This window comes from Parasteatoda tepidariorum, chromosome 9 (genome assembly GCF_043381705.1).
Source record: "Parasteatoda tepidariorum isolate YZ-2023 chromosome 9, CAS_Ptep_4.0, whole genome shotgun sequence".
Classification (NCBI taxonomy): domain Eukaryota; kingdom Metazoa; phylum Arthropoda; class Arachnida; order Araneae; family Theridiidae; genus Parasteatoda; species Parasteatoda tepidariorum.
This window is the reverse complement of record NC_092212.1, coordinates 77,471,419-77,487,915: the sequence shown is the minus strand read 5'-3', so window position 1 is coordinate 77,487,915 and position 16,497 is coordinate 77,471,419. Positions and strand designations below refer to the sequence as shown.

General features: G+C 29.6%; 1 protein-coding gene across 1 annotated transcript in view; it reads right to left on the bottom strand.

Moving 5' to 3' along the window:
* Window positions 1–16,497, bottom strand: part of LOC107437842 (zinc finger protein 512B) — a 49,911-nt gene that overhangs the window by 18,013 nt on the left and 15,401 nt on the right. Inside the window, exon 2 of the mRNA XM_016049968.4 lies at window positions 4,776–5,332. Coding sequence (XP_015905454.2) covers window positions 4,776–5,317 — 542 coding nt within the window. The 5' untranslated portion in view covers window positions 5,318–5,332. The remainder of the gene's footprint in view (window positions 1–4,775; window positions 5,333–16,497) is intronic.

The following is a 16,497-nucleotide window of genomic DNA, read 5'->3' as shown; positions in this document are numbered from 1 at the left end:
TCCTGAAAAGTCCGCATAACCAAAAGGATATAGACCAACTTTCTTGGCTCTAATAGCACTAAAACGCATGTTATTCAGAGCTTTGACACAAATATTGGAATCTGTGTTATGGAAAGCTATATTGTAGGTTACATGTTGATGCAGACAGTATACTTCCTTTCTTTCAATAAAAATTTGGCGCCTGGAATTTTTACAATACCAAAAACAAATTAAACCATTTTTCATGGCAGTGAAGGCACTAAAATGTGAATTATGGTATCTTGGCCTAGGGACTGAAATCTGTGCTATAGGGAAATATCTTAATAATTACTTTTTATGCGGAATATCCTTTTCATTCAGATTTCTTTTTCATTCAATAAATATTAGGATCTTGAAATATCTAGTTATAGCCGAAATCTGTGTTTTGGAGAAATATTTTTAACAGTAACATCTGAAATGAAACAGATAATTTCTTTTTCACTCAGCAGAAATAAGACTCTTGGCATGTCCATTGGATTGCTGTGAGGGAGTTCTTTTGGATTGTTGATCACAGTTTGTAGACATAGCAAAACTAGATAATTTTCACAATTCTCCTAGAGTTAATTTTCAAAAGTAGGTTCGATATTTATGTTCTTTTTAAACATCCTTTCCATTAGCATGAAAACTCACGTACAAAAAATCTACCGAAGATAAATAATGTGGAAAAAATCAAAGATTGCAAAGTAGAAAAGTACTTGTTGTGTGACCAATTTGTTCTTATTGGTTAGACGTTGGAATGTTAGCGTTCTTAACTCTAAGGGGAAAAAACTGCTTTAACTGAATAAACCTATCTAACAAAAAAGTTATAGATAGTTAAAGATGCCGTCTTCATTATATAAATAAGTTCCCTTCTAAAAAGCTGATTAAATAATAATCCCTCATCATTAAACATGGTGATACCATATTTTTTTCACGCCCATTTAACATTTGCATTTGACAAATAGAATCAAACTTCTAACAAATATTTATTATAAGCAAGATTTTTATCAGTTATTATTTCTTTCAAGTTTCTTAGGAAAGATCATTACTGGTTGTAAAACTTATCTAAAAAAGTATTTCTACAATGATATGTAGATAATAAATAAAATAATTAAAAAACAATATTCAAAACTAGTATTTAAATACAAAGGTTTAATCCAGGAATATTTCAGTAAATGAATATGAAATATGTATGCTAGGACAAAACAAATTATTTAAAAATACATTGCTACAATAAATACTAAATCTAAAAAAAAAACACTATACGTTGTTTTCTGTTATTAAATGTTTTTAAGTAATAAATGTTTCTAAATGCTTTCAAACCGCATTAAAAAATTACCAAAAACGCACATTTACTGGGTGATAAAAGTAGTTTCCAATTTTCAATATGAAACTTTGTGGATACAATCCAAATTTTCAAATATAAAACTTTATGCATACAAAAAGACGCATATTTTAGAATAAATTACAAATGTCAAGATTGTTAAAAGATATTTCAATTATAAGCAATTCGGTTAGATTTTTTTGACATCGTTTAAAACAATCCTTTCTGTAGTAAAAAAAATAAAATTCTGATTTAAAAAATAAATTTTTTCTTTTGAATAAATTTTTGGCCCATTCATATTTCAAAAAACTAGAAGCACTTTTAAGTTCATCAACCTCGCCAAGCATTGTAAAATCTCATTATCAATACCCGCTTTGAATTTTAAAGAATGTAGTGAAAGTTGCCAAGTCATAGGAGCACAACATAGTATACTCGTCAATAGTTCATTCAACGGTTTGTAAACACACGTGGCTAAATATCAAATTCACTATCTTGCTCATTGTTATCGCAACATTCCCCACGCAAGAAGTAATTCCCAGGAAAAGAAAGAAAAAATTTCTGAAATTATTTCACTTAAAAGAATATAATAAAGGCGCGGTTTTAACAATAAAATCAACAACATACGCGAAATACCAACGTAAAGCTTTATTGCAAGATTTTTTATTTTCCATTTCTATACGTCAGTTAAAATAAAAAAATTTAAGTTATTTCATTTATTCATTCATAAATATGGATTTAAACTTTAAGATAATAAACATCCCGTTTTTTTCTACGCTTTAAGACTTGAGTACAATGGTTTGGTTTGTAAGGGCCTCGTAAAAGCAGTAGGACAAAAATATAATACCTATGCATTTCCGAAATTTATAATAAACAATTCTGATTAAGTTTAACAATAGAATAGGAAACCAAAAAAATTTTTTTTTTAAATTTTGATTATTTTTGACCTAAACCAAGAGTTAATATTTATTTTCCTCTCAACTGATTTATGTGTTATAACCGTTTAATTTATTTTATAGCTCGTAATTTTTACTAAAGGTATTGATTTAAAGAAAACTAACAATAAAATATGGTTTTATAATATGTGATAACATTTGATAAATAATTTAAAATTTAGTAATTTTAGCATGATACATAAGAGCATGGTATAAAACCGATTTATTCGGCTAAGTTTACATTTCAGTTTTGCATATATTTTTACTAAATGTGTGACAATAAGAACTATAATTTTGAAAATCAGATTTTCCCGTAAACCATTAATGTATAAACGGAAAAATCACTAAAAAATGGTTTAAATACCGTATATTTTACTTTTTCTTACCAGAATTGCGTTTTTTTTTACCAGAAATGTCATTACCATGCAGTACGGTAATTTTACCAGAATTCTTTTTTACCGCGTAAGATATTTTTCTTAAGTAACATGCTCAAAAAAATTTGAATACTTTAAACGAAAATATCTATTCAAAAATGTGAGATTTCAATTTTGAACCAATAAGATCATTATTATCACCGGTAATGGTGATTCTGTTCAAGTAATCGAACAAGATGTTGGAAATAGCACGAGTTGTTAAGATTTAACATGGTTTTCGAAGATCAGCCGCCAAGGAAAATACAATTTAAGTGCCTTACATTTGAAGCAAAGCGATGATTTTAAACTATATATATATCATTTTACTGCAATGAATTACCTGGACTTTAGAAGGGACAAATAATTTAAATATTTTAAAAGTTGAACTTTTTTTAAAAATTTTAATTTGGCACATTTTTCCACTTAGATTAAAATTCTCAAAATCACTGCTTTATTCAGTTTTTTTCCAAATTTTTATGAGCCCAGAAATACAGCATTGTTATACGTTTTAAATATTAAAAAAGTAGAACACAAATACTTTTCATTTTCACAAAATTGTGGCTTTTCTCCATATTGACGCTTTGCGCCATTTTCTAAATTCGGATAGATCTCGCTGTCTTTAGATATGCTAAACTTAAACAATATTATTCGGAAAAAAGCATAATTTCATAAGACGACGGAGACTTTGAAAAATATCCTTAAAAGCACGATTATCAAACTTGTTGGTATGATAAATATCAAATCAGCGGTTTAAATTAAATACCCCCTATCTTAACATCTGGTCATGCTATTAATGTGTAGTTTAAAATCGTGTTTATAGCTTTGCTTAAAAATAATTCATCAATTAATTTTCAAACTCTTAGCTAAAATTACACAGTATTGTAAGAAAATTAGATTTTGCACTAAATATGATGTACCAAATTTTAAAGTATATTTTAATTAAAAATGTTTTAGAAAGTTTACAATTTAAGCTATACAAATTTTATATTATACCTACATTTTTCATGCAAAATTCTCTTAACANCCAAGGAAAATACAATTTAAGTGCCTTACATTTGAAGCAAAGCGATGATTTTAAACTATATATATATCATCTTACTGCAATGAATTACCTGGACTTTAGAAGAGACAAATAATTTAGATATTTTAAAAGTTGAACATTTTTAAAAAATTTTAATTTGGCACATTTTCCCACTTAGATTAAAATTCTCAAAATCACCGCCCTATTCAGTTTTTTTCCCAAATTTTTATGAGCCCTGAAATACAGCATTGTTATACGTTTTAAATATTAAAGAAGTAGAACACAAATGCTTTTCATTTTCACAAAATTGTGACAAAATTTATAGCAAGTCTGTTCATAAATTGCGACATAATAACATAAGAGTAATTGTTATAGTTTAGAGACTATTTCTTTAAGCACAAAGTTTTTGCTTAGTTTCGAATTCATTGGCGAATTGAATTTAGAACAACCTCTAACTTCTTAAAACGCATCAAAGTCGAATTAAGGTATATTTGTCTATCACATTTAAATAAAAAGATCATCTTATAAAGGATTCAGAAAATAGAAACCATTGCAACAATTTTATTAATGATAATTTAATGATTTTTTTTAACATTTCATCCATGGCCAAAATGTTCGTGACAGTGTAAATATTGCTGAAATTCTTAAAAGTTTAAATCCATTTTTTAAAATTTAAACTATAAAACAAAACTACCTGATATTTTGTACCTGAAAATAAAATAAATGATTATTATATTCATTCATAAATTCAATATTCAGCACACTTTACAAAACTATAATAATATATAAAATTAGCACTCTTATTGAATTCTTTCATGAAAATTTCACAATTTTCTTATATAACATCAAAAACTTTAAAGCAATATTGCTATAGTATATTACTATAAAATTTACAGCAATATCACTGAATGATATGATCCATCTTTAAAACTTTTCAATCGATAAAAATAAAGGCAAAATAAAGAAAAATCGAATAGATATTAGAATTTTAAGTAACAATTTATTTATTCATCCAAATATATTTGTAAACAATGGAACTAAAAATTAAATTTTAAAAACAATTGAAAAGTCTGTTAAAATATACTCACAGAATAGGCACGGGTTTTTTGATGACTAAAGGTTTCACCCTGATTACTTCAACCTTCACTGGCACATGCTTGGGTACTGGAATTGGCACCGACTTGTGAACTGGCACAATGTAAGGCTTGGGAATCTTCACGTAAATTGGGACGTGGTATGGTTTCGGTACGGGGTAGTGCTTTGGAACATGGACCACGTATGGCTTGGGCACCTTCACCACTTTGGGAATCGGGTAAGGTTTGGGTACTGGCACTGATTTGTGAATGTGAATCACTTTAGGTACGTGAACCACTTTGTGTATGTGTTTGACCACTGGAATGATTTTAGGCACGGGAACTGGTTTAGCTATGGGAAGAGGTTTCAGAACAGGTACGTGTTTAGGTACGGGAACGTGCTTTGGCCATGGCACGTGATAGGGAACTGTGATTAGTTTTGGATGTTCTTTTATGATAACTTTGATGGGTCTGTAGTCCCAGCCATCGCCATCTCCAGAGACAACTGCCAGTAGCGAACCAAGGAAAAGTACCGTGCACAGTATTAGAGGCCGCATAATTTATTATATGATCTGAAATAGAAGAAAAGAAATTATTTAATTATTGTAACAGAACAACATAAGTAGTAAGATATGAAATGAAATAATTTTATTGCTCTACGAACTATTTACACCGCAATGTATCTACCACTACAAAAATATAATTCCAATTCACTAGTATATAAGACATGTTAANTATTAGAGGCCGCATAATTTATTATATGATCTGAAATAGAAGAAAAGAAATTATTTAATTATTGTAACAGAACAACATAAGTAGTAAGATATGAAATGAAATAATTTTATTACTCTACGAACTATTTACACTGCAGTGTATCTACCACTACAAAAATATAATTCAAATTCACTAGTAAATAAAACATGTTAACCCTATTCTATGGTGGGGTACCTTTTCATAGATGAAGGTTGACATTGGTCACCAATGTTATAGTCAATGTCAACCTTCATCTATGAAAAGGTACCCCATAGATGAACCTTTACATAGGTAGGTACCTTTCCATAGATGAAGGTTGACGTTGGTCACCAATGTTATAGTCAATGTCAACCTTCATCTATGAAAAGGTATTTTCATAGATGAACCTTTACATAGGTACCTTTTCATAGATGAAGGTTGACATTGGTCACCAATGTTATAGTCAATGTCAACCTTCATCTATGAAAAGGTACCTCACCTTAGAATAGAGTTAACATGACTTATAGGTAGATACACTATACCAGGTTGTTCCCTGGTGTTTTTCACGGTGTTAACATGGTTTTGTTTCCTGTAAATTTTTTTAACTATACAAGTGCTTAATCTTAAGTAATTCGGATGCGGGGATTTCAGATCAGAAATTAGTTTCGTTCGGAAAGTTACAACTTTGTTCCCAAAATAAATTATTTATGAATTTAGCTTTGTTTATTTTTTATCTGGATATACAAGTTTATAAATAATGTATGCGTTTATATGTATGCATATACATTTATTTGATCCTTTGAAAACAACACTTAAGACAAAAAAAACCTGTTATTTTAAGATATTGCATCATAAACTGAAATGCCTTATCACCTTCTTCCTACTACTCCCTACGGTGAAGAGAGGTGGGACACATATTGTTCACTCCAGTGAATTTAAAAAAATTCTGGTTAGGAATTTATTATTAAATTGCATAAAAACTGTAGCGTGTAGGGATAAGTTTTTGCAGATTTGAAATCAGCGACGAAGAAATATCTGAGATTCGTTCACAAAACGTATGCAACAGAAGAAAAAAAAATATTTCCTAGTGTCATCGCTCAATTTTAAAATTAGTTAATAGCCTTCAGTGATAAAAGAAATACTAGTAATGCATTCGAGGTTTTTTATTGGGTAATATTAAGGATTCTAAGTTCTTATGGCAATGAGCAGTTAAAATGAATTTTTAGTCATTATACAAAAAATGTGATAACACTTTTCACACTCTAATCAAAGTTTAAGAAATGTTTTTCCTCAATAAATATCATGACAAATATAAAAAATAGACGTAACAATGTTAATAAAAACTAGCTATATTTCCCAACTTCTCCTACTTTCATGTCATCCCCTTAAAGAATTAGAAGAAAAATTAAAATTAGCTGCAACCTAATCATCTTTCTGTGATTCAGGTTTCGCAACTTCTTGTAAAAACAAATAATACATGAATAATCCCTAGAAACTGATGAAAATTCCATTTACTTCATTAATTATAAAGATGTTAAAAGCTTCACGTTTGGTAAGTCTTGAGAATGGGTGCCTATTTTTGAGCGCTTGATACACGTCTACTTCCCCCCCCCCATTATAACTTATGAAGCAAATGGAGTTTTTGTAATATCAAGAAATAAAACAAGCCTGTTTGTCCTTATTAGACATTTTTATCTTTTTTTCCTAATAAGTTTTATCTCTTTTATTTCATCCAGATCTAAGTAGATTATATAGCATATAAGTATGAAACTACGAACATTGTTTATTCAGAAAAATTATTCCATATGTTTTGGGTCACACGTAAATTAAATTAATGGCAAAAAAATCTACGTACTTTAATTAAAAAGAAGGCCATGTTTTGCTTATGGGTAAATATCACTATAAATATTAACAGTAAGGATAATATTCATGAAAGTTTTTCAACTTTTCCTTAGAGTTCCTTCAATAATCTCATTTACGGATTAGAAGCGAGATTAAAATCAACAACAAAGTGTCATTCCTCAGTCATGGTTAAGCAGGAAGATTTTGCTCAAATTATTTACAAAAACAAAGATGTTGATATTTACAAAAACACATTGTCATTCCTTTACCTGCTTCTATAAATAGTACACCATTAAGTGACAATTGGCGGTTTATTCCAATTTTATTTAAAATTGCATCAATATCTTATCTCTTATCGCCAAAAGTAGTAACAAAACACTCTCTCTCGCTTTCCAAGAATAAAGCGCAACCAACCGTAAAAGCATTCCTTGTTGATACGGTAAATCACCAGCGATGATGGACAGGTACCAAGTTATCCATTTTATGGCTCACTCGCCAGACAAGCTGACCCAAATTAGTAATAGCTCGCCATGTCTTTTTGTTTTGCCAGCGCCAGCCTTTTGGCGCCAACAGCGTTTTTAACTTTTCCCTTTTTTAGAAAATTGCAAAGAAGGAAATACTAAGAGTCAAAATTACTGTCATTAAGCTATTTGTATTGAACTTCTGCTTTCACTTGGCGATATTTATTGTAGTTTCTGACATTGACGTCGATATCTACAGCAAGCAGGAGGTTATAATATTTCAAGGTTCCTATTGGTTTAAAAATAAAATGTTCTCTTTACAAAACTTTTGCATATATACTATTGATGATAAACAAGTTTTCTTTATTTCTCGTAAATTATTGTTTATGAATGTTTCCCAAAATTCCAGGTATTTGACTCATATGGAATAATAAACACCATGACTCTGAACTGCATTGAATCCCGCAGTGGACTGATCTTAAAGACATGGTACACGGAAGTCAATCATCACTGACTGCGGTCAGTGGGCGGGTGGGTGACCAATTTGATCAGCTTGCTTAGGAACCGAGAGTATGCTGTATCGGTCCTCGTTAATCTGTTCTACTGTAAAGTGCTCGACTACACGCGCAGGTCGTCGGGCTACTAAAGTAGGGGAGCCATCAGCTCTGCAGAGGATCAAAATTGCGATGGCATGTCTTCGGACCATCCTCAGGAATGTTTCCCAGGCGGTAGCCAATAGACCATTGTGCAGCACTAGCGCGAGGTTAGTAAAGTACTTACCTTGAACTAGATTGAAGTTAAAGTAATTTTGTTTTGTGATTCAACACTGAAAATTGGTAGTGCTTATATAATAATAAAAACATAATATTATTTGAAATGAATAGTTAAAAATATTTAACGAATTTTACTTTATTATCACCAAATTCTTTACCACACACCATTTGGTTCCAATTCTTCTAATTATTTTTTGAAAGTAAGAGCGATTTTAAAATTAAGGTTTATTTATGGAACGTTAGGAGGTCTATGCTTTCGATATGAAAGTTAAAACAACATTTATAATTAATAAATATTTATTAATCGCATTATTTTTAGTCAGAACATATTTTAAATAAAACGAAAAGTAGTTTTAAAAAATTAAGCTTGCCAATAAGGCAATTATACTTTTTCAACAAGTAACTGGTTGAGAAAACAAACTGAAGAACGATATTTTCATAACAAATTTGACACTGTGTCATAAAATAATGTCAAATTATGCCCAATTTAAAAAAATAATAAATAAACTCCTAATTTAACGCTTAATTTTATGTAATTCTTCACTTTATCTTTTTGAAATTCGTGCAAAATATTGACGCTTAATGAGTAATCGCACGATCAAGATAAATTAAAAGTAATTTATAGATAATATTAATATTAAATCAGTTTTAAAAGGGAGTTCATATTTTAGTAGACGAAATTAATTTATCTACCAAAGCTATGATTTATACGATTTTTTTGATGTCTGAAAATTTCGTATCAGTTACTTAATACTTCTGAACATTTTACAAGCAACTCTATTAAAAAAAATGTAGTAATCACTATTAAAAATATCCAACATTTTACAAAAAATAAAATATAATGAATACGTCAGTAGGCATTTTCAATTGCTATAGCATATCTGAAGCCAATTTTATCAATATCTGAAGCATATCTGAAGCCTTGTAAAATGGACGATGACTAAACCATGAGATTTTGACAACCTATGATATAGATGTTATAATAAGATATATATAGATAATGTAGGTTTTTGCGCTTTGTTTACCTGACACTACATTTCATTTAAAAACTAAACGCAGAAAAAAATAAATTAAATAAAAGAGTTTTCCGACCATAATTCCTTATGCAATAATTAATAATTATTCGAATAAAATTCAGCTCTATTACTTTACGGTTTTAAATTTAAAAAAAAAACTTGAATAGCTAATGAAGAGCGATGTTGTTGTTGGTAATGATGCCACTTGCCAACACCAGCAAGAATACCTGAAATCAAGCGAGTTTTTAAGCTAAAGGTTTAGTTTCTTATTTTTTCAGTGGTGCCATCAATGGCCAAGAATACGATTTCACCCACACAGACGTCACAGCCAGTTTTACAAGAAGGATTTAATCATATTTCATTCAGTCATCCACAGATGTTATTCCTATTATGGGAACTTGGAGGACTTTGTGAGCCAAACAGATTTAACGTGCACCAGCTACCATTTAATGCATGGGGATTCTTCGGTCGGAGGTATTCGAACTCACGTTCTCACGAACACGAGTCCAACGTCCTACTAACCAAGCTATTCCGACCTATTATTGTAGCGTAATCAAATATCGGTAATATTTTTGTAGCAACAAAATAAAGACTAAAAAATACAGCATTCTAAGATAAACACGTGTTGACCTGCGTAAAACATACGTCACGCGAATTATGAGAATAATACAAGAATTCTTCTTATTTGAAACAGAACTGTTTTCACATCCAGCAAGTGATTCTTATACTTTTTCAAAAATGAAGTTGTAGCTACCAGAAAAAAATATTCATTTAGTTAAAAAAAGAAAAGAAAAAAAGAATAACCACTCTTTAAACAGGAGCTTTTTTTGCTCCTGTTAACATATGAAAAATGCAGGCTTCAGGTTACGACACATAACATTTCAGGCTTTCATGAGTTTTAATCAAAAATAACAGTTATAATATTTTTAAATTAATAATATTTTTTATCAAAATATTTTCTGTGCAATATGACAGTAAAAAAAGAAAATTTTAAATATTACGAAAAATGCTTTTGAGTTTCGAAATACGCCATCTCATCTCATGATTATGATGAATAGTTTATTAGAAATGAATAGTTTATCGCAGTATCGCGGCATACTAAATCATTCATGCAAAGGGGAAAAACATATACAGATCAAACAATTAAATTTTGGAGGAAAGGTCGACAAAATCCCCACACAACTACATTAACATTCCATAACTAAACATCAAGCATGGCTTGTGTTAGGGATAATAAACATTTAGGTCGATTATTTTAGAAGTTATTTTATTTCCTCGATTAGTGAAAGGGTATTTCTCTGCCAAGGTAGAAATGAAGATGCGTTGGATAATAACAGTCTTTTTATGCACGTGTTGTTTAAATTTCCCACACTTTTAAACCAACCGTATCTAAATAGCATACTTACAACAACAGAACGCGCCAAATAACTTTATTAGATTTATCTCTACCATTAAAAATAGTTTACCTCAAATATGATAACATAAAGCACATACTTTTTGAATCTTAACGATTTTGTTGATTATCAATCTTATAGTTACCACTATCAAAATTATTCATATTATTTGTCATTTACGTAATTACTAACGTAATTTGTCTTAAGTAATTTCCAGGTGTCATTCGCATTTTTATCGACGCATTTATCTTTAGCAACAACCACTCACATAATTAACACTTCAATATTTATTTAGTTTCATTGTCATTTTTTAATAAAAACATAACAAATTGCTTACATACTATTCGAGTTTAAATTCGTACAGCTAAGCAAAGGAAGTAACTTACGAGCATGGTTTTTAACGCAATTTTTAAACATCTATCTATCAGAATTAATATAAATGATATTTAGCTATTCATTCATATATTACAAACATTTTATTTTAGTAATTCAAACTCTTTATTTTATTTGTTTTTGTAATGGTATAATTTTATCTCATGTTATGGTTAATAGCTTATTTTTTAGCGAAAACGTTTAATGTGTTTTTTATTCATGATTTTTTTTAAAAATGCAATTTATACTACACTTATATTACATTATGGTTATCAATGCGTTTTTCCTATCCCAATTTATATCAAAATATGCTTGTGGTATACCTTTATTTTATTAATTTGGGTGGGGGGGGGAAATCAAAATAAACTTGCTCTTGCTACACAGCGGTGAAATATTAGTTAATAATTATGATTTCACCCAAAGCCTAGCCAAATTACACTGTTTTAATGATACTGCTACAATGATACTGTTACATAAATATAAAATTAGAACAGAATTTCAAATTTGGTTTTATTTTTAAGAAATAATAATTTTGAAAACAATTCATACTGTCACCAAAAAAATAAAACCTAATTTTTTTTATATAAATGTGTAAGCAAATTTCCTGAAATAGTATGAAATTTGCGTGTTGACACAAAAATATGATTTTTTTTTAGTAAAATTATTTAATATTTATCAAATTCGACATTGCGTAAAAAGGTATAATTTTTTTATGTTTCAAAATAAGCAAGCTTCCATTAAAAATAAGAAAGATTATATTATATGATATAAGGCCACTATATTTAATACCGTGTTTAAAAAAATAATGTATTCAAAGTCACCGTTATTAAAAATGCTGCCAACATTAATGTTAAACAATATACAATATTGAATGTCATTGAAAACTCTCGTAATGCATGCGAAATTGATAGTAATATAATGTTCTAAAAATAAAGTGGTGTTAACATGCATTGGAAAATATTGAATTAATCGGAAGGTAAAATATGAATTCATAAACAGTAACATTGCGATGATATAAAAAAATACATTACAGAAAAAGCTGCTGTATAAATATGCTTAAAATCAAAGTAGATAATTCCTCTTCTTACCTATCACTTGAGCTATGAAAAGGCTCTGTATTTTGAATTCAGATTCAAATATAAATAATATATATATATATATAAANGTGAACCAAGTTGTGAGTTGAAGACTCTCAGTGTTCAACTCCATGGCCTTGTGATGTTGAAGCCAACCCAGAAGGCAAGAGAACTCCTGAATCAAGTATAGGGACAAACTAGCCTTAATGAACTACTTTTTGATGAAACTAGCCCAGATTTGCGTAACATAGAGAGAAAAATCGCAAAAATCTCCCATAATTAGCCCGATGGCAAGGGTATTCAAAACCATGATCCGTCTACCACTAAAATATTTCACTACAGCACTGTGACCGATGCGGGTCGGGTGCGGAATTCGGATCCGAACTTGGATCACTTCATTTGGAGGCGAAAGCTCTACCCCCTGAGACAAACCAGCTCTTTTTGTTTGTTTGAAATAAAAACTACTAATAAAATACTTCTGGCTACCATTTTTTAATGGTTTTAAAAAAAGAAACCGTCCTTCTTTTACGGACGCTAAGCACAATTGGATTAAAGACATTTTTGGATCAACTTTAGGCTATATGAATAGGAAATATTTTTTTCTAAGCGAATCATTAAAATGAATTTCTATTACTTAACATCTGCAGTGACCAATCCATAAGATAAATAGAACCCATGACTAAAACGCATAGGAGTATAAAGCAGATAATGTATATTCAAGTTTATAAATCTCCCACGATCAAGAAATTGATAATACAATCTTAGATCGTCAATCACTCTCCGCAATTGGCTATTTGTCGTACACAAAAGATAATTACAAGCCTGCAAACACACAAGACTAAAAGTAGTTCAGGTGCATTCTTCTTAATTCGGACTCAAAAATCCTTTCAATTGACACAACAATTATATCCTTGAAAGAGGAAGAAAAGCACTAAAATTAGTCTTTCGTTATTATCCAATTTCATATACGCGGTTGTTATCAACTTTAAATAGCGAACCAACTATCTTCGCCCACAATGTTCAGAAGATCTTTTTAGGCCACTTCAGAAATAAGGAATGAACTTTAAAATAAAAAAAATGGAATGGAATAGGCATTTTCGATTTCTGTCGATAATCTATGATGCGTATCCAGAAATCGTGATCCCGCATTGTTTTTGGCCACTTCTTGAAACAGCGGGGAGGTATGTTTCTGAAGAGGCCAAGCTGTCCGCAGAATCAGGACGCGCAAGTAATTACAATTAAGGCTTTAATCTTGTTGAAAAAGAATAGTTTTTTTTTCTTCTTCTCTCTGCCAATTGTTAGTTCTAAATTTAGACGTTTGTGCTGAACCACTTTCAAATTCGAAGATTCTAATCTAAGAGAGAAGCTCGAATATTTTCATTTACTGCTGAAAATCCACCCTATTTTTTCCTATTCTTTATTTAATTTGCCATTTTTTAAAAGCAAATGGTGCTGTCACCATTGTAATTAAAAAAGTAGTTAATGGGTGCCCAATAATGACGTCATACTTTGCCTTAGATTCCGCTTTTCGATCTACTTTTAAAACTCCTTTAAATTGTTTTAATTCACACAGGTAAAACTACTGTATTGTATGGTAATGACACTTCTGGTAAAAAATGCCATAATTCTGGTAATAAAAATCAAAATATACGGTGTTTAAACCATTTATATGGTAACGGTTTCCGTTCATATGGCAATGGCTTACCAGAAATTCTGGTTCTCACAATTATACACATTTTGAAAAAAACAAATCTGAAATCTAAATTTAAACGAATAAATGTTTTGTATGACCTGCATCACGGTAAAAGTACCAAATTGTTTCACATTTAGCCAATTTTCAACACATATTATAAAACAGTATTTTATTGTTAACTTTAACAAAATCATTACCAAAGGGCCTCGTTTAAAATTGCCGTATGTTTTGGTGAACCCATAGAGTCAGGAAAACGGTAAATTTTACCATAATCTGTTAATTTTGAGCACACTTTTGAGGAATATATTTCACGAGCAAATGACCCAAACATAAGTACCGGTAATCATGGATTGATTTCATGCTAAACTACGAAAAAAATATAGTGAACCCATAGAGCCAGGAAAACGGTAAATTTTACCATAATCTGCCAGTTTTGACCATACTTTTTTTCTCAATGCAGATGACGAATATTTCACTAGGAAATGACCACAACATTAGTACCGGTAATCATGGATTGATTTGATGCTCAACTACGAAAAAGATATAGCAAAATGTGAAGTAAACATTAATTAATTTCTTAATTATAGCTGACTCTTCAAAGGAAGTTGCAATAGGTTTTTTTAGTACCAAATTAAAAAAAAAGCATGAAAAAGCATTTTTAAAAAGAATTAAAAAAAATCGATTACACCCATAAAGTATATTAGAAAAATGGAACAAATGACATAATGAAGTACGACATTAGTAAATTGTTTGTTAAAAATTCATAATTCAGTGTTACAATTTACAAACGATCCACAATTCTAAACACTTTAGTTATTTATTATTTATTAAGATAGCATTAAATTTAAAATATTAATTACCTTTGTATAATTTCATAACGTAAAAAGTGATTATGTTACTCTATTTTTTTCACAATACGCTTAATTAGGATATGCCGAAGTTTTATTAGCGTAACTGTTGTTAGCCCCCACGAACACTGCATCTTAAAACGTTAAATCCTCTTATTAGTTCAAGAGGATTGGTCAAGAATTTTTTCATTTATACATTAGCACTAATTGAAAGTTTCTACTATCTAATAATTCTGTAAACGAAATTTCATTGGAATTAAACATTTTGTGAACATTAAACTATTTACATCAATAGCTTTAAGAACTGTTTATTAATTTTACTCTTAAACACTGATAATTAAACACACATTTAGCATTCACGTACATTAAATGCTTAAACATATACTTTGTTAAAAAAAAACACACATTTGCCAATAAAAATGTTCATTGAAAAACTAATGAGAGGAGATAAAATTTTTAAAGAAACGAGACTTTGAACAATCTTTTATGTTTCAAAATAAATAAATATTCTAATAAAGAAATAAAGCAATTCGAAGTAAAGGAAAACTTATAATCGAGAAAGTATAAATTCTGAATCTAGTTTACTATTTAAATAAACATAATATGCACGCATTCTCAAATCAGTCTAAGTATATAAAAAAAATTTAACAATTTATAATAGAACGCTTAACGTGAAATTTAATAAAAATTATTTTATACTTGAAGAGCTATTGTTATTTTTAAATATTTGTCACTGAAAGAAAAGAAACCTCATTTGAATCAGGGCAACAAAAACGGCAACTCCCCCAAGAAAAACAATAAGGCCATTGTCCTTCTTTAAACTGCCTGTTTTTAGCAATATTTTGTTTTTCATATTAATAGAAGAAATTTAATAGGAGACATAATTTAATATTTTATTTATCGAGAATTTCTATTTCATTAGGGCAGATTGCCAAAGCTTTTTATTTAATTGTTTTAAAAGTTAACTTCGTGTCAAATTAAGTGTTGTATGAACTACAGTAAATAAAATATCGCCTAAGCACTGCAGCTCTTTGATTTTTTAATAAGCACAATTGCAAATAGTTGTAACAAAATCAAATTTAAACATAAAATAAATTTTTTTAATCGTTATAAAATTAAAAGCAGTTATTTACAGCAATTATTTGTTCTAAATTTCATTTAGAATTTACGTTATTTTCTCATAAGCCATGGCAGGCCAGCCATCATTACTCTTTTTGAGAAAATTTCTTCCAGTGGTAGTTAAGTTTATGTTTTATACATGACTAGGAGGCTTCCCCTCCTGCTCGCTGTCGCTCGCCAACCCCCGGAACTGCTTTCGCTGTTCATTTCGGATTGCTTCGCAATCCGATGCTCGCTTTGCTCGCTCATTGGATACGTTCTTAACGTCTAGCTTTTGTATACTTTTTTGAACACTGAAGTTCCGAAAACTTTTCACTGTAGAAAATTCTAAACCTGTGCATTTCAATATTAATTTGAAATTGCAAACAGTTCACATATTTTTCTTAATCACACTATTCTAAATTTCAGTTG